Source organism: Triturus cristatus, chromosome 5_2 (genome assembly GCF_964204655.1).
Source record: "Triturus cristatus chromosome 5_2, aTriCri1.1, whole genome shotgun sequence".
In the NCBI taxonomy this organism is placed as follows: Eukaryota; Metazoa; Chordata; class Amphibia; order Caudata; family Salamandridae; genus Triturus; species Triturus cristatus.
Window position 1 is genome coordinate 984,197,623 of NC_140588.1, and position 19,583 is coordinate 984,217,205.

A 19,583-nucleotide genomic window follows, 5' to 3' on the forward strand; every position below is an offset into this window, starting at 1 on the left:
CCTTTTTTCCTGATTGTCTCTCTCCCCCCCTCCGGTTCGCGCCGGGTCACTCTTGAGTAGCCGAGCGCGTTACAAGTGGAATTAACATAACATAACATAACATAAGGGTCGTAAATATAGAGGCCTGCATGCCATAACTTGGAAAGCGAGACTTATCAGTGTTTCTTGCGTTAAATCGCATTTGTCATTTTGACTGCCCAGTACAACACATGTATCTTTAGCTTTGGAGTGCGCACACAGACGTTGGCCTTGGAAGCATCCACACTGAACCACACCATACCATTATTCCCATATTGCCTTGAAAAAGTCTAAGTATAGATGAAACACGTGACGGCAAAATCGTGTGCTGGGAATCGCTGAAAAATTATTAAAAAGTGAAAGAATTGTCGCCTGATGACGTCTTTGGACTTCTTACATGTTCTGCATACTCATTGCCTCACTAGATTGTCCTTATTAACATCTGTCTAGGAATGCATTTGAATTCAGACTTTGCTCATTACTTGTCCAAAACTGTACTTGAATTGTCACATATATTAATGGGTGTGCTGGATCAGTTGAGGATAGCAACACTTTTTAGGAGGCTCTGATCAACAATGTTGATTATTTTCTTTTGCTTTTTTATTTTTTTTATTGTCTTCACCAGCGTTCACCCTCAAGGCTGGTGCTTCCACTAGTTCCAGGCCTGTAGATCTATCTATGGGATTAATTCTTAAACCTGCATCATCTAAAGTTGCGCCATCCAGGATACTAAGAAGTTCAGAACATCTGTCTGGATATGGTTTGGCCCTGGCAGTAAATAAGGTTCATAAAAAGTGCTCTCTCATCTACGGTTCCATTAGACAAGAAAAGCAGAAAATTTGGTGCTATCGAATGAAAGGAATGTGGTATATTGCTCACTGATATAAAGTTTACAAGTACTACTGCCATTCTGGGCAAATACGATCAATCTTTGAGACTCCCCTCAACAATTTGTGGACACTTTGCCAGGAAATTGTAGAGACTTTTTCATAAAATTTTTGAATGAAGCCATGATGTTGTCAAGGTATCCGTGTGGTTGTGGTCTCATCCCTGTTAGCTTCACATGGATACTGTCATGGATTGGCCTTCAGAAGAAATTCTTGGTTAAGACTAATGGCCCTCAAAGCCAGAATCTCAATGAAAGGTAAAAAAGATGCAAACTTCTCTCTACTCCACTCTATTTCACTCTACTCTACAACACTCTGCTCCACTCTGCACAGCAACCTCTACGCTACTCCACTGTACATCACTCCACAATACTCTGTGCCACTCCACAACACTATTCTGACACTACTCCATTCTGCACCACTCACCTCTGTGCCCTTAGAATCTACGACACACTATCCCCTCCATGAAACGCGACACTATACGATACTCTCTGATACTCCACTGCCCTCCCCACCACTCCACTCTGTTGTAGACCACTCCACTCTACTCCATAATACTCCGCTCCACTTTACGACTCTTCATGCCACTCTTCTTTACCCCACGAACTATGAGCCATTCTAAACAGCAACTGCCCTGGGGTACAACATTGCTAAAACATATTGGCAAAGCCAATAGCTCTTGCGTAGGTGAGAATTAATGAGCTTGGTAATGCTAGTTAGTAAGGCAGTTTAACTTTATATTTGTATATTGTGTGGATGTTCACCACTGTTCTTTGTATTTTGATGTAATTTAAATACTCTGTATGTGGAAATTTGGCAACCCCTTTTTGTCATAAAATCGTGATGTGCTCATTAATAGTCTCATTAAATATTCTTGCCTATGTAATTGAAACATTATTTCTAGGGCTGCAAGAAAAGAAGCAGAGGAAAATCGAAGTTACAAACAGAAGCAGAAGAAGAAAAGACGACGTATAAAGGTTCAGGATGACTCTAGTGAAAGCAAGGTATAACTAGAACTTAATTTGGGTGTTTCTGAGTTACAAAATGTTTGCTTGTTGTATTATCTTTGCATTAGTAACTTACTTTGCTGTAATTTACTTTTATTTTGCCATTAACTCAAAAGAATAGAAATTTTTAAGTTAACGGTGCTACTTTCATCTCTTGTCCCCTCCCCACTGTAATAAGTCATTCTTTTTTTTTTTAATACCTTTATTTTTGATTTTACACAAATTAATAACAATATTGCTGACAGATGGGACAAGAAGTCATCAGTACAAAGTGCATAATAAACCTTAAGCATGGAGACATAGCAATGGTTAGGAAATCTCGCATCAGGGTTACTTAGGCGAAAACATTCATGAGTAGCAGCAGTGCAATCCGATTAATACATAGGACCTTTTTGCTAAAGAGCCTTTTTGCAAACACAGGGTGAGAAGACAGTTCTTATGAGTCCAGGCCAGTTGTCGTATGAGATAATACTGGGTCTCCCTGCTCCACATCTAAATCGAACTTGTAGTGCTTTAGCCATGGTGACCAAATTTTCTTGAATTTACGTGGGCAGCCTCTCACCTTATAGACTACCTTTTCCGCAGCCATGTATAAATCCGTATTGGATTTACATTCCGAAAGTGTAGGCAGGTGTTCTACCCCCAGTACCTGGCTATGTCCCTTCTCGCCACCACCAACCCCAGATTAGCCAGTAACAGCCTGTGGCGTGGTAGATCGATATCAGTGGGGATGCCCAATAGCAGGAATTTTGCATCCATCCCAAGTGTGGCACCAAGTATTTTATTCAGTTCGTCCACAATCGTATACCAGTAGGGTCGGATGTGGGCGCATTCCCAAAGGGTGTGAATGTATGTGCCGTGTTCCTTGTGGCATCTAAGGCATTTAGGGTCTTCCACCCTTCCCATCCTATGCAATCGTTCCCTGTCATAATAGACCCTATGTAGGATCTGGATGAGCCTCAACCGTAACCTAATCGCCACCTCGCGTGGATGCATAAGAGCCGCCTCCCAGTCTATATCCTCAAGGGGTCCTGTGGTGAGTTCCCATCTCGTACGAAGTGGGCCGAGATTGTCAGGCATATTATTGAGCTGTGTTTTGTATGTCAGTGAAATTGCCTGCGTCTGGATCTCCTCCTGAAGGAGTCTGTCCTCAGGGGGAGCATATTCCGGAAGCGTCTCGTTGTCTAGCCCCTCCGCTCGCCACGCATGGCGAAGTCTAAGGTACGCATAAGTTTGGGACCTATGCATTTGATATTTGGATTGAAGGTATGAGAAGGAGGCTAGGGAGCTGCGCTCCAGGATGTCTTCCACTCTAGAAATACCAATGAGGTCCCAGTGTTTGAAACCCTTCAGCTTTCTGATCTCACGCAGTTGCACTCCCTCCCACAGTGGAGTCTCTCGGGTAGGTCTCCCTTCCCAGCCCATCAATTTCCCCGCAAGTTTCCAGGCCACAATCACCCGCTGGGAAGCGGGAAGGAGCTGCGCCGTGCCCGCAACCCCATATAGGTAGTGTAGGTGGGAGCGTTCCTGAAATTGAAGCCGTTCCAGCCGATATGCCGGATGGTCTCCTGGTGCATGAATCCACTCATTAATAACAATAAGATGAGCCGCTCGGTCATAAGCTCTGATATCAGGGACTGCCAGCTCCCCGTTATACGGATTCCTTTGCAGAGTTCGTAGAGCTATTCGTGGATGAGCTCCATCCCAGAGGACGAGGCACAGCTCACTATCAATGGAAGTAAAGATCGTGTCCGGTAGTTTGTGATATGTGTTCTGGGGAACATAAAGAAGCTGAGGGAGGGTCACCATTTTGTACATGGCGGCTCTGCCCATGATGGTAAGAGGTAGTTTCCTCCATCGTTTCCCATCTGCCTGAAAAGTCAGCAACACCCTTCTTATATTGCGCTCTACATGAAGGACGGGATCTGCGGTAATAAACATGCCCAAGTAAAGAAATCCCTCCTTGGCCAGTCGTAAGCAGCTGTGGTAAGTTTAAGATGTGGGATCTCCGCTTACTGGATAGATTATGGACTTAGTCCAGTTAATTTTGTATCCAGCATAGCTGCCATACTCTTCAAAGATGTGGAGAAGACGGGGCAGGGTGTCAGCAGGCCGCGTGACGTAGAACAGGATATCGTCCGCATATAACTATATGCGTTCCTCCTCCAGCGAACCGGGGGCATCCAGGAAGCCCCCCAGATCAGGTCGGGAGCCAACCACGCACTCTAGGGGTTCCAGTGCGAGCGCAAATAATAAAGGTGAGATGGGGCAACCTTGTCTGGTGCTGTGTTGTATCGGCCAAAAAGCGAAGAGAGAGCCATTAACTCGTACTGGGGCATCAGGTGCGGCATATAACACCAGCCCTCCTAAAAAACTTGGGCCAAAGCCCATCGCCTCGAGAGTACGCCACATAAAGGGCCAGTGGATCGTGTCGAATGCTTTCTCCGCATCAAGCGAGAGAAGCAAGTGGGGAGTGTCACGGCCCTGGATTGTATCCATCCAGTTAGCTGGACGGCGCAGATTGAGACGGGTGGCCCGCTTGGGCATAAAGCCAGACTGGTCTTGATGCACCAACGAGAGAATCACGGTGAGCAGGCGACGTGCGAGAATCGTTGCCAAGACTTTTGTTTCAGTATTAAGGAGGGATATGAGGCGATATGACCCGCAGTCCTCTGGTGGCTTTCCAGCTTTATGAATGACCACTAATGTGGCTAAACGGAGGTATTGGGGGAGACACCCTTGTTCTTTTGATTCCACGAACAGCTTTAGAAGGTGGGGTGCTAGTTGTGTGGCGTTCACCTTAAAGAAATCACCTGGCAGGCCGTTAGGACCCGGAGTCTTGCCTGCTTTCTGATGACCAATGGCCTCGGTAACCTCCGCCAGTGTCAGGTCGCCTTCCAGACTATCTTGTTCGTCAGGTGTAAGGGCTGGCATGTCAATGTTCTGTAGGTAATGACGAATCTGGGAATCTTTCGCATGCATGCGGGCGCCATAGAGAGCCCTATAATAGCGCTCAAAAGCGCCCGCGATATCGTCCGGAGCAGTACAAGTAATCCCTTGATCACGTATCGACCCTACCCATCGTGACTCAATTTCTTTCCGCCCCAGCCACGCCAATAGTTTCCCTGCCCGATCTCCCGTTTCGTACAGGCGATGTTGGGTTGCAAGTTGACATGTTTTAACTTCATTAGACGCAAGTGCTAATATTCGTGTCTGGTTATTTCAAGCCGGCGCAAGTCGTCCTCAGTCATCTCGATTTGACTTTTCCCTTCCAAGTCCAGGAGGACATGCTCTAGCCCTTCCAGCTCCTGAATCGCACGCTTCTTTTTGTGTGCCAGTATATTTTGAGCCCTGTCGCGCAATACTGCCTTGTAGGCCTCCCACAGAGTAATAGCAGAAGGGACAGAACCTTCGTTTTCAATGAAGTATAATTGGGAGGCAATACGGAGTTCTTCAGCTACCGTCTTGTCTCGTAGGTCCCACGCATTGGGCCTCCATTGCGGAAGTCCTCGCCTAACTCCACCACCCATTTTCATGAGCAAGGGGGAATGGTCTGAAATTCCCCTAGCCAGGTAATCAATGCTGGCCACTCGTTGCATCTCTCCCGCAGGAGCGAGAAGATAGTCCAAACGGGAGAACACCCTATGGGCCCCAGAAAAATAGGAGTATGTCCGCCGGAGCGGGTGGTGATGTCGCCACAAATCAGTGAGGCCCAGCGACTCTAGAAAAGCAGCCAAAGGTGTGGTATCTGGGGTGTATTTTCGGGTTAGGGAGTGATCCAACAGGGGACTCACTACATCATTGAAATCTCCTCCAAGGATGTGTATAGCGGGGCCGGAGTGCAAGAGGAGGTCAGCCAGTTTATCGAGTGTGCGTTGTTGGAGGCGAGGTGGTGCATAGATGCTAGCTAAGAAATAGGTCTTATGATTCCAAACCCCCCCTGACTGCAGAATACGTTCCCTCAGTGTCAACCCACGTCTGCGTACAATGAAAAAGCGGGGACTTTCTAACAAGGATCGCCACCCCCCGGGAGCCCTTAGTAAATCCTGCATGGCCAGAGTGGTGTAGCACCCCTGTCCCAAGAAGGAGCATGTGGTACCCAAAAGGTGCGTCTCCTGTAGAAATACTACATCGGGCCTATGTCTTTTTAGATATTTGATTACTAATCCCCGTTTCACCTAGTTACCCAGTCCATTGACATTCCATGTCATTATTGTATGTTCATCTTCCGGCATGGTGGCAGTATCGCAAAATTTGTCTCAGTGTCAGCTTTCGATGAGAAATCCTTCCCCTTCCAACCTCTTCCACTCTGCGCATCAGTGTAAGCACTTAGTAGAATCAGACGCCCCCCCCTCCCATCAAGTAACTGTATTCAAAATAGGACCCCCCCCCCCACCCTACTCTCTTCTGACGTTCTCCCCATCCCCCCATTCGTCAACATGACAACTTTGGAGCGAATCGTCCGTTAAGAGGTTTGAGTGGAGACAAAATCTGGAAGGAAATATTACATTCATTGGTTCCTTCACTGAACAATATATCAAACATATTTTTCTTGACAATACAAAAAAGTTATCTAGAAAACAGTGTGACAGTCGACGTTTCGGTCTTTGTGCCACAAGCTCCATTTCAAATAAGCCTTAAAGGAACAAGTACGCTGCTCTGGTGGTCTAATTGATAGATGAATCACAAAAATAGAATTTAAAGACAAGCGTTTCTCTCATCCACTAAAACGAGAGTCACTATACCAAGACTATCTACTCTCTATCGGCTTTTGAATTTGAAAGTAGAAATATCGATAATGCTTGGATAATGAATAAACTCCCAGGGGTCAACTTTTAATCCACTAGTCCTGAAGATGGTCTTATGAATTGAAATACAAAGACCGAAACGTCGACTGTCACACTGTTTTCTAGATAACTTTTTTGTATTGTCAAGAAAAAGTGTTTGATATATTGTTCAGTGAACCATTGAATGTATTATTTCCTTCCAGATTTTGTATAACTGTCTTAATTCTAGGTACCCTAAATACCATTCATTGATATAAATCTATTTTTTCTTACACACCTTTTGCTTTTTCTGATTATTTGATTCTTCTAATTTGGTTGGAAGTATGTATACATATATGACTAATGCATAGTATACAACTGTACAATACATGCACTTTGAAATTAATCTTATTTATAGGTATACCTTTATCCTATATAAAAATCATATAACTCAGTCTCTCATTGAAATCCCTTGAAGGCACACTTTACCAATACATCTGTATCTGAAAGAAACACGTTAGTTAGATTCCTCACCTTAGAATATCCCCAGGCGTCAGACTGGATCCGGAAGATTTTTCGTCAGCAATACCCCTTGCGCGTCGCTAGGCATAGTCTGCGGCTCCGCGTCCGTCGTCGGCGTCGTGCGCCGGAATGACGTCGTCGGAGTACTTAGACGCCGCCCTCGCGCGCTGACGTCAGTTCTTCTTTTTTCCGCGCCAGTAAGCGCAGATCCGGGAGAGCTACCCCTTTAGTCAATTTTTGACTAACTTTTTGATCCTTTTTGATCGAGTCTCGACACCGGTGCCGGTAGGATGCCTGGGTTTAAAGCCTGTACGGACTGTAGCCGACTGATGTCGGTTACGGACCATCACCGCCGGTGTCTTTACTGCTTGGGCCTCGATCACGACGCGGAGTCGTGTTCGGACTGCAAGGCCCTGACCTCGAAGGCTAGACGGGAGCGGTCCCGTAAGCTTCTCGAGATTCGCCACTCGGCTCCGCGCGCCTCTCGATCCCGTTCCAGGAGGAGGTCCAAGGATCGGTCGCGGAGCCGCAGCCGACGTCCCCATCGGTCGTCGGGATCCAAGTCTTCGGGCAAGTCGAAGCATTCCAAGAAGTCCAAGCGACGACATAGCTCTTCGGACTCCCCTCGCCGGTCGCGCGACTCGGTCGAGGGTCAGGGTGGTTCCACCCCCGCGGCTCCGGCGGAGCCGCAGGCGCCGCGTCCGTCCCCATACCCTCCGGTCCCTGGGACTAACGCGACGCCGGCGGAAGTCAGTGCCTTCCTCTCGGCCATGAGGAACCTGGCTCCGCCGTCGGCGCCCGCTGGCGCGCCTTCGGACCCCGCGGACCCGACTGGGCTGCCTTGCCTGCCGGCGGCTCCGGCCCCGGCGCCGTTGACGGCTCCGGCCTCGACGTCGCAAGCGCCCGAGGGACCCGTTCTCGAGTCCCCGTCGACGCCGGTCAACCTTGTCACGCCTCCTCCACCGGCGTCGACTCCGGTTCCACCCCCGACGCCGACGTCGACTCCGCTCGACGTCGTGCCCCAGTTCAGTCCCACTCCGGGCCCGGCGCCGGTCCGGCGTCGATGGACGCCGAGATCGACGCCGCTAGAGACACATTTTGTCTACCGCCCGGCTCCGTTACTTTCTCCTCTACACCAGGAGTCGGATGCTGGGGACTACTGGGAGGGATCCGAGGATCCTATGGACGCTCAGGCCCAACTGTCCCAGGACTGGGCAGATGAACTGGGGGAGGCCAGTGGTCTGGATACCTCGCCAGACACTGGATTCATCTCACCTCCGACTGTGGCTTCGGAGGAGGGTGCTGCTTTCTCCGTGGTGCTGCGCAAGGCGGCCGCAGACCTTGGGCTCGAGCTGCCTGCCGTGGCTGTGAGGACGAACGTCCTCACTGAGGTGCTTCAGTCTGCAGCAAGCTCCACTGAGCCTCTGCTGCCATTCAATGAGGCCCTCACTGACGTTCTACAGGGCACCTGGTCCAAGCCCTCCACAGTTCCTCCTGTGGACAGGAACGTTGCCAGGCGCCACCGCCCTGCTCCGGGCGACCCCAGTTTTCTGTCCCAACACCCTACCCCTGAGAGCCTGGTTATCCAGGCCTCCACCTCCCAATCCTCTTTCCCGACCGCCCCGCCGGATCGGGATTCCAAGAGGCTGGAGCAGTTTGGCAAGAAACTGTTCTCTTCCCTTAGTTTGGGCCTGCGGTCTTTGAACACCGCTTGTCTCTTGGACTGTTATTCCCACTCTCTGTGGGATGCGGTGGAGGACGCGCTGCCCCTGTGTCCGGAGGAGGTCCAGACACGACTTACCCAGGCTCTGGCCGATGGGAGGGAAGCCGCGCGACATGCTATACGTTGTGGGCTTGACACCACGGACTCGCTGGGTAGGGCCATTTCCACCACAGTGGCGCTTCGACGTCACGCCTGGCTGCGGTCCACGTCGTTTTCCGGCGATGTCCAGAGCACTCTCATGGACATGCCGTTAGAAGGCGGACAGTGCGCTGAACCGCTTTAAGGACTCCCGGGCTACGGCCAAGTCCTTGGGCCTCTCGGCCCCGCGGTCGCAATCTTCCGCTTTTCGCCCCTTTCGTGGCCAAGGAAGGGGTGCCTCTTCACGTGCGCCTAGCCACCAGCCGCAGAATCAACCTGCGCGCGGTCGCGGACGTGGTTTCCGCCGAGGCGGATCTGGAGGACGACGAGGTCAGCCCACATCCACCCCGGTAGCATCCGCCTCAAAGCCTTCCTAGTCCGAGCTTTCAGGCCCATTCCACGCCAGTGGGCGGCAGAGTTCGCCATCACCTGCTCCACTGGCGGTCCATCACATCGGACAGGTGGGTGCTGCAAATCGTCCGAAGGGGCTACTCCCTCCCCTTCGAGACGACCCCTCCAGCCATGCCACCGCAGCACCACCGTATCTCGGGGGATAATTTGCATCTTCTCCACGAGGAGGTTTCCGCCCTCTTGGCCAAGGGGGCCGTCGAGCGCGTTCCGAGTCCAGAAGTAGGTCGTGGTTGTTATTCCCACTACTTTCTGGTTCCCAAGAAGGGCAAAGGGGGCCTACGCCCTATCTTGGACCTTCGGAACGTCAATGCCTTCCTCCGGAAGGAAAGGTTCAAGATGTTGACTTTGGCTCAGGTTCTAGCTGCCCTAGACCCCGGAGACTGGATGGTAGCGTTGGACTTGCAGGACGCATATTTCCACATCCCCGTCCTGCCGGCCCACCGGCGTTACCTGCGGTTCACGGTGGGCCAAGAGCACTTTCAGTTTACCGTGCTCCCCTTCGGCCTCACCAGTGCCCCTCGGGTGTTCACGAAAGTGATGGCGGTGGTCGCAGCTCATCTGCGCAGATCAGGGGTTCCAGTCTTCCCCTATCTCGACGACTGGTTGTTGAAGGCGGGCTCGCCCCAGGCAGTCGTCTCCCACCTCCAGACTACGGCGGATCTCCTGCATTTGCTGGGATTTTCCATCAACGTGCCGAAGTCACACCTGAGTCCCTCTCAGAAGCTCCTCTTCATCGGAGCGGTTCTCGATTCGGCGCAGTTCCGGGTGTATCCACCGGAACAGCGGGTCCGGGATATACAGGCCCTGATTCCCATCTTTCGGCCTCTATCCTGGGTTTCGGTCAGGCTAGTGTTGCGGCTTCTGGGGCTGATGGCCTCCTGCATCCTACTAGTGCATCACGCCAGGCGGCGCATGCGGGCTCTGCAGTGGGACCTGAAGTTTCAGTGGGCCCAGCATCACGGCAACCTGTCCGACCATGTCTTGATCTCGGAGGGCACTGCACAGCAGTTGCAGTGGTGGCTCACGGACCGCGATTGGGTCATGGGCAGGAGCCTCTCCCTTCCCCAACCGGAGCATGTCGTAGTGACGGATGCGTCCCTCCTGGGATGGGGTAGCCATATGGGAGAGGCGGAGATCAGAGGCCTCTGGTCTCCGGCGGAGTCTCGTCTCCACATCAACCTGTTGGAGTTGAGAGCGATCCGACTTGCACTGAAAGCCTTCCTTCCCTCTGTCAGGGGCAGTGTCGTGCAGGTGTTCACGTACAACACCACCGCCATGTGGTATTGCAACAAACAGGGCGGGGTGGGGTCGTGGACCCTTTGTCAGGAGGCTCTGCGCCTCTGGACGTGGCTGGAACACCAGGGCGTCACCCTAGTGGTTCAACATCTGGCGGGCTCTCTGAACGCCAGAGCAGACGAACACAGCCGCCGGTGCATGATGGATCACGAATGGCGTCTGAACTCCGAAGTGGCGCAAGGTCTCTTTCAGCAGTGGGGAGAGCCTTGGTTAGATCTACTCGCCACCGAAGAGAACGCGCAATGTCAGCAGTTCTGCGCGTTGGAATTTCCAAGGCGGCACTCGCTCGGCGACGCTTTTCGTCACGAGTAGAGTTGCGGTCTGTTGTACGCCTTTCCGCCTATACCACTTCTGCCCAGAGTGCTGAAGAAGATCAGGCACGACCGGGCCCAAGTCATCTTGGTGGCTCCGGATTGGGCACGAAGATACTGGTATCCCGAGCTACTCAGTATGTTGACCGATCCCCCGATACGTCTGCCCCTTCGGGAGGATCTTCTGTCGCTGCAGCAGGGGACGGTCCTCCACCCGAACCTGTCCAGCCTCCACCTCCATGCGTGGAGATTGAGCGGCGGCAGTTGATGCCATTTGACTTGCCTCCTGAAGTCTGTGATATCATTCTGGCAGCCTGGCGTCCCTCCACAAAGACGGTATACGCCTGCCGGTGGCACAAATTTGTGGCATGGTGCACAGCAAAGGCTGTGGATCCCCTTTCCGCCCCTCTTTCTGAGGTTCTCCTCTTTCTTCTTTCTCTGGCCCGGCAGGGCTCTGCCCTGGGCACCCTGAAAGGTTATCTTGCTGCCATCTCTGCCTTCTTGCGGCTTCCTGATCAGCCTTCTCTTTTCAAGTCCCCTGTGGTTACACGCTTTCTAAAAGGCATTACTCACACGTTCCCTCCTGTTCCTTTTGTAATGCCTCAGTGGGACTTGAATCTGGTCTTGACATTCCTGATGTGCGCTCCCTTCGAGCCTCTTCACAATTGTCCTCTTCGTCTTCTGACTCTTAAGACTGCTTTTCTGGTAGCCATCACCTCGGCTAGACGGGTGAGTGAGCTCCAGGCTTTATCTTCAAAGCCTCCTTTTCTGTCTGTTCATCCGGACAAGGTTGTCCTTCGGCCTCGTCCCTCCTTTCTTCCGAAATAGTGACTCCATTTCATCTTGGGCAGTCTGTCACCTTGCCCACCTTCTTTCCGCCTCCGCATCCTTCCAAAGAGGAAGAGAGGCTCCACCGTCTGGACCCAAAACGTGCGCTCTCCTTTTATTTGGACCGCACAAAGCAGTTCCGGGTGGACGACCAACTTTTCGTTGGATACGTGGGTGCTAAGAAGGGGAAAGCTGTGCACAAACGGACCATCTCTCGGTGGGTCGTTTTGTGCATCAAAATTTGTTACTCCTTGGCAAAAAAGGACCCTCCTGTTGGGCTGCGCGCCCATTCTACTCGGGCCACAGCGGCTACTACTGCTTTGGGACGGGGAGTCCCTTTGCAGGACATCTGTCAGGCGGCGACGTGGGCTTCGCTACACACGTTTGCCAGGCATTATTGCCTTGACAGCCAAGTCCGGAGGGACTGCTTCTTTGGCCGTTCTGTCCTCCAGGACTTTCTGGTGTGATCTTGGTTCGCAGACCCACCACCGGGGATGGTATTGCTTGGGTATCTATTCTAAGGTGAGGAATCTAACTAACGTGTTTCTTTCAGATGAACAAGTTACTTACCTTCGGTAACGATGTATCTGTAAGAAACATTAGTTAGATTCCTCACCGACCCACCCATCCTCCCCGTTCTGCGAACTGACATCTAGGGTTAAGGTTATCCTTTTCATGCCCCTAGATTTTATTTTTGGCACCAGTGTCGGTCTTTGCATGGCTCTGCGTTCCTGGCGCGGAAGGCTATGTACAAGAACTGACGTCAGCGCGCGAGGGCAGCGTCTAAGTACTCCGACGTCATTCCGGCGCACGACGCCGACGACGGACGCGGAGCCGCAGACGACGCCTAGCGATGCGCAAGGGGTATTGCTGACGAAAAATCTTCCGGATCCAGTCTGACGCCTGGGGATATTCTAAGGTGAGGAATCTAACTAACTAATGTTTCTTACAGATACATCGTTACCGAAGGTAAGTAACTTGTTCATTTACCCAAGCCCTCAAGGGTATATTGGGTTGTCCACTGTCTATACCCGTTCTATTATGAAGCAGGTCGAGAATGGTGCCTGAGGCAGTAGTTCCTTCAGGAAAGCCAGAAGGAATTGTTGAGGGTTATTTCGTTCCACTTTTTCAGGAAATCCAACAAACCTTAGATTGTTCCTCCGGGCCCGATTTTCTGCATCATCCACTCTCCATGCCACTTCTGCCACAGACGAGAGAAGCCCCGCAACGTCCTTTCGCGTGACTTGGGAAGTATCCTCCAGCTCCGAGATACGATGTTCTGCCTCGGTCACCCTGTCCGAGACCTTGCGGAGCTTGTGTCTCAACAATGTCACTTCAGAGCGGACTTCTGCTATTTTCCCCTCCAAGCTCTCTCTGGATTTCCGGATGGCCTGAAGAATGGACGCCGTCTCTGGGAGGGGAGCAGGCGCACCCTCCGCAACCTGCGCTGGCGGCAACGCTTTGGCGAAACGATCCATTTTGCCCTGCCGGGACAGACGAGTGTCTGTTTTTCTCTTTGTCCTTTGTCATGGTGGGCAGACATGAGGTAGGACTTCTCAGCTGGCGCCAACAAAGATTTTTGGGCTTTCTTCTAGGGAGCGGGTGGGATGCCACCCTGTGTAGGGCAGTACAGCGGAGACCACAGCCGCAGCCCGGCGGGCGCCAAGGTTCTTTCGAGAGCGTAGGAACGGAGTCGGGTCGCAATGGGGGAAGGGCAGCCGGGTCTTCCCTCTTACCGCGCCACTGTAGGCCCCTTGGGAGGGCTCTGTGATCAGGCGACCAAGCCTCCGCCCATGGTGTCCCCTAGTTCACACGAGGGGGGAGAAGGGACGTAGGCGGGGGCCAGTAGAGAGCTCTACAAGGGGTGGGCTACCCGCAATGTACCAAAGCCAGCAGGGCTAATCGGAGCAGGCGGTGTCCCTCACGGGCTCCTCACTGGACACGCCGACTCCGAGGTCACGGCGTCTCTCCCAAAGAACTCTGTCCCCGGCTCCACAATACTGCCGTGCAATCAGCCTTCAAGGCCCACAGAGAGCTGATCGGGCGACCCCTCTCCAGGGAATGGCACACCCAGCCCCGCAGTCCAGTCGCCAGCCCGCGTGCTATCCGCCCGGTGTCCCCTAAGCCGATTGCCAGGAGAAGGCGGCTCGCTCAGAATAGCACGGGAGGCGCCGCTCGGTGCTCATAGGGTTACCAAGGCCGTCCAGGCACGCAAGGCGAGGCACACTGACAGCCCCCTTTGTCCAGGCATCCCACAGAAAGATTGACCACCACCACACGGGCACCGATACCTTACTTCAGCAGAGCAGGGAGAGGAGAGCAGGCCAGCTCCACCGCCAGGTCGAGAGGGTGAAGCAGGCTGGATGCCGGTCAGTCACCGCGTGGGTCGGGCAGGGGGGGGGGGGGGGAGGGGGAGCGACGAGGGGCTGGCCGCCATCTCTGCAGTCAGGGCCTTGCGACGGGGTCGAGCGTCTGCCGTCACCGGGGCGCCGACATCTCCCTCGCAGCCCAAGGCGTTTCCTCCCTCACCTGCCTCGATGCAGCAGCGACGTCCAGCGGGCCGCCCCACCTCCCCGTTCACTCCCGACAGGATGTCCCAGTTAATGGGGGCCAAGTTCTTGTGCGCGAGGAGCAACCTTCGGCAGCACCGCAGTCGTTGCGCGCCGCTTCGGGGCCGGGTCCTCCACCCTACTTCGGCTCCGCCATCTTGAATGCGGTCGCTTCCTTGGGCGCCAGTAATCACCCAGGGCTCAGGCAGGGCAGACTCAGAGCTTGTCGCAGCTGCGCCGGTTCTCGGCCACTGGAACGGCCGTCCCAACGGCAAATAGACCCAGGATATGAGCAGGATCACAGGCGGGGCCAGCGGAGCTCTTGTGGAGCACGTCTACTCCGCCATGCTGCTCTGTAATAAGTCATTCTTAAGCAGGGCCATTGGTTTTATGTGGCAGGAGAGGACCAAATTATGCAGCAGGGTTGACTCAGTTATGCAAAAAGAAAAGGCAGATTATGCAGTAGTGCATTTCTACACTTAACACTGTCTAGGCATAGGTTGCACCTCAGCTTAGCACCCAAGCATTGCAGTAGGCAACAGAAAGGTGGCAGTCAACCTTTGCAAAGGACATTCCACTGCGCTGCAACACAGCTGTTTATATAGCACTAAAAGCCTTTCAGCCTAACCTCATAGGTAAAGGTGTCCGAGTCTGCACATACAATGTGACACCCATGTACTGTGTGGAAAACAGGAGTGGGGCGGGGAGGAACTGGACACATTCTCTACAACTGTCATGCCTCTCTTAGACCATTTGGCGTTCAGCGATATATCACAAAATTCATCCCCTGGCAGAACACCTTCCAGGCATGCACATCCAGTTTGCAGTCCTCCTCAGAAGGATACGGAAACGGGTCCACGAATGGGAACTTAATTCCATACGTCCAAAAATGGGGATTTCCTTACATAGACCTCTTTGCCTTAGCAGAGAACTCAAAATAACCCAGACTTCGCCTCCAGATTCCCACCCCATCTATCCAAAGGCAATGCCATATGAATGAATTGGCCAGGGATATTTGCTTAGGCTTTTCCGCCTCTCCCTCCATTTCTGGTTCGGAAACTTAGGCAGACATCACTCGCACTAATTCTAGTGGCTCCCACATGGGGTCGTCAACCGCAGGTCACCACACTACTAGTCAGTGGCTTATCACCAAAAGTTACATGTCATAGCCAACCTTCTCACACAGAACCATAGAGAAATCAGACCTGCAAACCCCAAGGAGCTCAACCTAGCAATTTGGCTCTTGAAATCATAGTTTGGATACCAAAACCTACCAGGAGATTGAATGACAGTTCTTAAAGAGGCAAGAAGACCTACCATTAGAGCATGTTATGCAGCAAAGTGGAAAAGGTTTGTTATATATTGTAATCATAACACAACTGATCCACTAGATGCATCTATACAAAATGTTATCTCTTGCGTTTACAGCGAGTTGGCTTAACCTTCACATAGATTTGACTTCACCTTGCTGTAGTAGCTGCATATCTGCAGAACAGACAGTTATCGTTATTTAAAGTTCCAGTACTTAAAGCTTTTATGGAAGGTTCTAAAAGAATAATACCACCCAGGGTACCACATGCACATATCTCGAACCTTAACACTGTCCTCACAAGGCGTATGGGTCCACCTTTTGAGCCATTACACAATTGTCCATTACAGTTTCTGACATGGAAGGTTGCCTTTCTAAATGCTATCACTTTATTGAGACGTGTTGGTGAGTTAGACATTAATCATAGAAGAACCCTTCTTTCAACTTCAAAAGATGGAGTGGTTCTTTGTACAAATCCTAAATTCTTTCCTAAAGTAGTTTTTGCTTTTCATATTAACCAATCAGTTGAGCTACCTGTGTTCTTCCCTCAATCTGATTCAGTAGAAGAAAGAGCTTTACACACACAGCATGTTAAAAGACCACCATTATACAATATTGATGGAACAAAAGTGTTTCGCAAAACACATTTTTGTTGCATTTTCTCTACCTCTTAAAGGAAATCCTATCCCAAAATCTGGCATTTCTAGATTGATTGTTATGTATTAACATTTGTTACATTAAAACTAAAAGAACTTTGACTATACTGCCTAGAACACATTCTACGAGAAAATAGGAGCATCTATGGCCTTTTTAGGCAACATTTCCATAGCTGACATATGTAAAGCAGCTACATGGTCCACACCACACACATTGATTAAACATTTTTGTGTGGAGCACATCAACAAGCTAATGTAGGAAAAGCAGTGTGAAAAAGACTTTTTCAAACTGCAACACCCACTAGTTAGTCACCACAATGGGAGAATACTTCCATACAATCCATGCAAAGCAGGTGTATCTACAGCACACAAGCCTCAAACCGATTATTTTACCCTGTAAGCGTCTGTTCTTGGCATGTAGAGCTGTAGATTCACATCTGCCCACCCTCCTCCCCAGGCACCTATGGTGGTTGCAGTTCTTATTATTTACATTACTTACACATGAACTTCTGTGTACTACACTCACCTACTCTATTCTCTCCCTCTTGCTGGAAAACATGCTTCGCATAATCCTGCCATCTAGTGTTGGGGTAAGAAAGTTTGCAAGTTGATTTTGTTCAAAGAAGTCTTTCCAGTCACGAGGTAGGTGACTCCTCCTTTCGGTGATAGTGCGCATGGGCATCGACTCCATTGTTAGATTGTTTTTTTCCGCCATCGGGTTCGGACGTTTGTTGCTGCACTCCGCTTCGAAACAGTTTCGTCTGAGTCCCCACGGTGTTCAATCCACTCTACCCGCGTCGATATTGTTTCGAACGTGTAGCCCACTTCTCCGCGTATCGTATCAGTCAAGGAAAACTAATCTGATCGAAGATCTTCAGGAAGGCCATCGGGCCTAGCCGCATCGGTCCACTTCGCAGTTGATGGAACAGATTCCACTCAAATTCTGCCCTCTGTGCCACGCCAAGTATCTGCGCACCGACTTGCATGAAGTGTGCAATTTGTGCTTGTCTCCGAAGCACACCGAACAGGACTGCGACGTGCGCAGATCGTTCCGATCGAAGTAAAAGCTCTGTGATCGTCGTGCTCGACGTCGCGAAATGCAGTGTCAAAATGTCAAATACAAGCTGGACAAATTCGGCGAAAGATCTGAGCACGAATTTGACGCACAAGGGGCCGAAGAAGAACTTGCCTCCAATCCAGAATCTGACTCCTTAATGGAAGAAGACTTGCCACAAGGTTAAAGCCCGGTGAGTAGTGAACGCCCCTTGACCCAAACTCCAACTCAATTGAAAAAAAAGGCCACAGTCGGCTCTTACTCCCTATGTTTCCACCTTTGGTCGCCATCTTCAGAATCTTTTTTTCCGAAGTTGGGTCTGGATTGATAAGGAAGGAGCTCAAGATATTTGGAGAGTAAAATCGATGAAAATAGGTGAAACTTACTCAAAACAGAGATAAAAGGGGTTTCGAAGTACCAGACTACTATCTGACGAGCCGGAGTATGCTGAAAAGGGGAAAGTACTGAACTTTGAGGACACGGAGAGTGCGCTAATGCGGTAATGGACTAGACATCTTTCAAATTCTGTAAGAATTGTCATCATAAATGCGCTCAAAAAGATCAGCATCCAGTCCTTAACCTTTACCTGACGCTGGATCACCGAAGTGAAGATCGTGACGCGTGCTCGGCCGTCACCCCAAAGACCTTAAGGGTGCGAGAGAGACAGAGAAGGGCCAACTACAAAATGCAGAGCCTGGGGCAAGCACCGTCACTTGGCGATCTGGGCCTTTCCAGCTAAGAGGAGGACAACGTCGCCGAAAGCCCTGAAGTCAACGAGGACACAGACGCCCCAGTCTTAGATGTCAAGAAGAAGACTTTGAAAGAGGTAAGAGAGCCGTTGACCTTGAAAAGACAGGATGAGATACAGAAATATGTCTCAAAGTCTTCAAAAGGAGCCTCGTCGTCGAAACAGTCAATGACCACAGCCGCCTCCAAAGAGAAACTATCCGTCGGATCCTTAGACAAGGACTCTGTGATGGCGAAAACTCTTGAAAAGTCGACTACTTGGAAAGACGGTCACGAAAAAGACGACTCTACATCGAAACGAGAGACGTCGAAACAGCCTTCAATGACAGTGTCAGCGTCGTCAAGCATGAAGAGGAAGGCGCAGGGTCTCGATGCCGAAACACATGCGTCAGAGATCGAGAAAAAGAAAGAGAAGCTAGAGGCCGAGATGGCGAATATTTTGTAACGCAAAAAAGAATTCAACAGCTTGAAGCAATTCAAGATTCTGACGAAAACATCGACTGAAGCAGATAAAACGGTCGAAGAATGCAGCCACCCACGACTTCCGAACCGCTCGACGAAGAAGAAGAGGAATGCTTATTCGAGAAAGAAGGTGACGATGAGGCACTAACATATGTGGGCTCGTTGACCTCAGAGGCTCAAGACCTGCAATGGCAGGATCTTGATTCTGAATCACCAGAAGAGGCGGTAGGCACATATCCTTCGAGGCCTTCATCACCAGATGACATTGGGATGTACAACCAAGTCATAAAGAGGGCAGCAGACACATATGGATTGTAACTTGAAGAGGAAAATCCACAATAATGCTTTCTACTAAAATCTTTACTGCCTACACAATCCAGGAGCCAGTTGTGAGAAAGTGGCTCTGTATATACTGTTCCTTAATAGGTACAGGGTGTACAGAGTCCACAGACCCCAAGGGTTTAACAGAGGTTAAAGTTAGATATAACCTTACTCTCCAAAGTGGTAGCCTGGTCGAGCAGTAAGGCAGTATCAGAGGACGTGTAAAGCATTTGTTGTACACACTCAGTCAGCAAATAGTTCCACACACTCAATAACTGAACTCTAGGCCAATGGTTTGTATATAAAAAATATATGCTTGTTTTATTTTAGAACCAACACTTGGAATTAAAATATACTTTCTCGACAGGAGATGTTTCATAAAAATACTTTTGTATATGCAATAGACTATTTAGTAAACAGTTACAAATAGTTGCAGTAGGCAACTCTTTTTCTAAACACAATACATTGAGCTCAATGATAAATTCAAATTATATGCAACAGATTGCTTTTTAGATTACTTTTGTAATTCCAGGCTTGGATCCTAGATCCAGTCCTGGGTCAGTTCTCAGAATCAGCTG

General features: G+C 50.5%; 1 protein-coding gene across 2 annotated transcripts in view; it reads left to right on the forward strand.

The window, feature by feature from the left end:
* Window positions 1–19,583, forward strand: part of ATRX (ATRX chromatin remodeler) — a 1,501,634-nt gene that overhangs the window by 648,125 nt on the left and 833,926 nt on the right. For both annotated transcript variants that reach the window (XM_085608236.1, XM_085608237.1), the window contains exon 14: window positions 1,810–1,909. In XM_085608236.1, coding sequence (XP_085464362.1) covers window positions 1,810–1,909 — 100 coding nt within the window. The remainder of the gene's footprint in view (window positions 1–1,809; window positions 1,910–19,583) is intronic.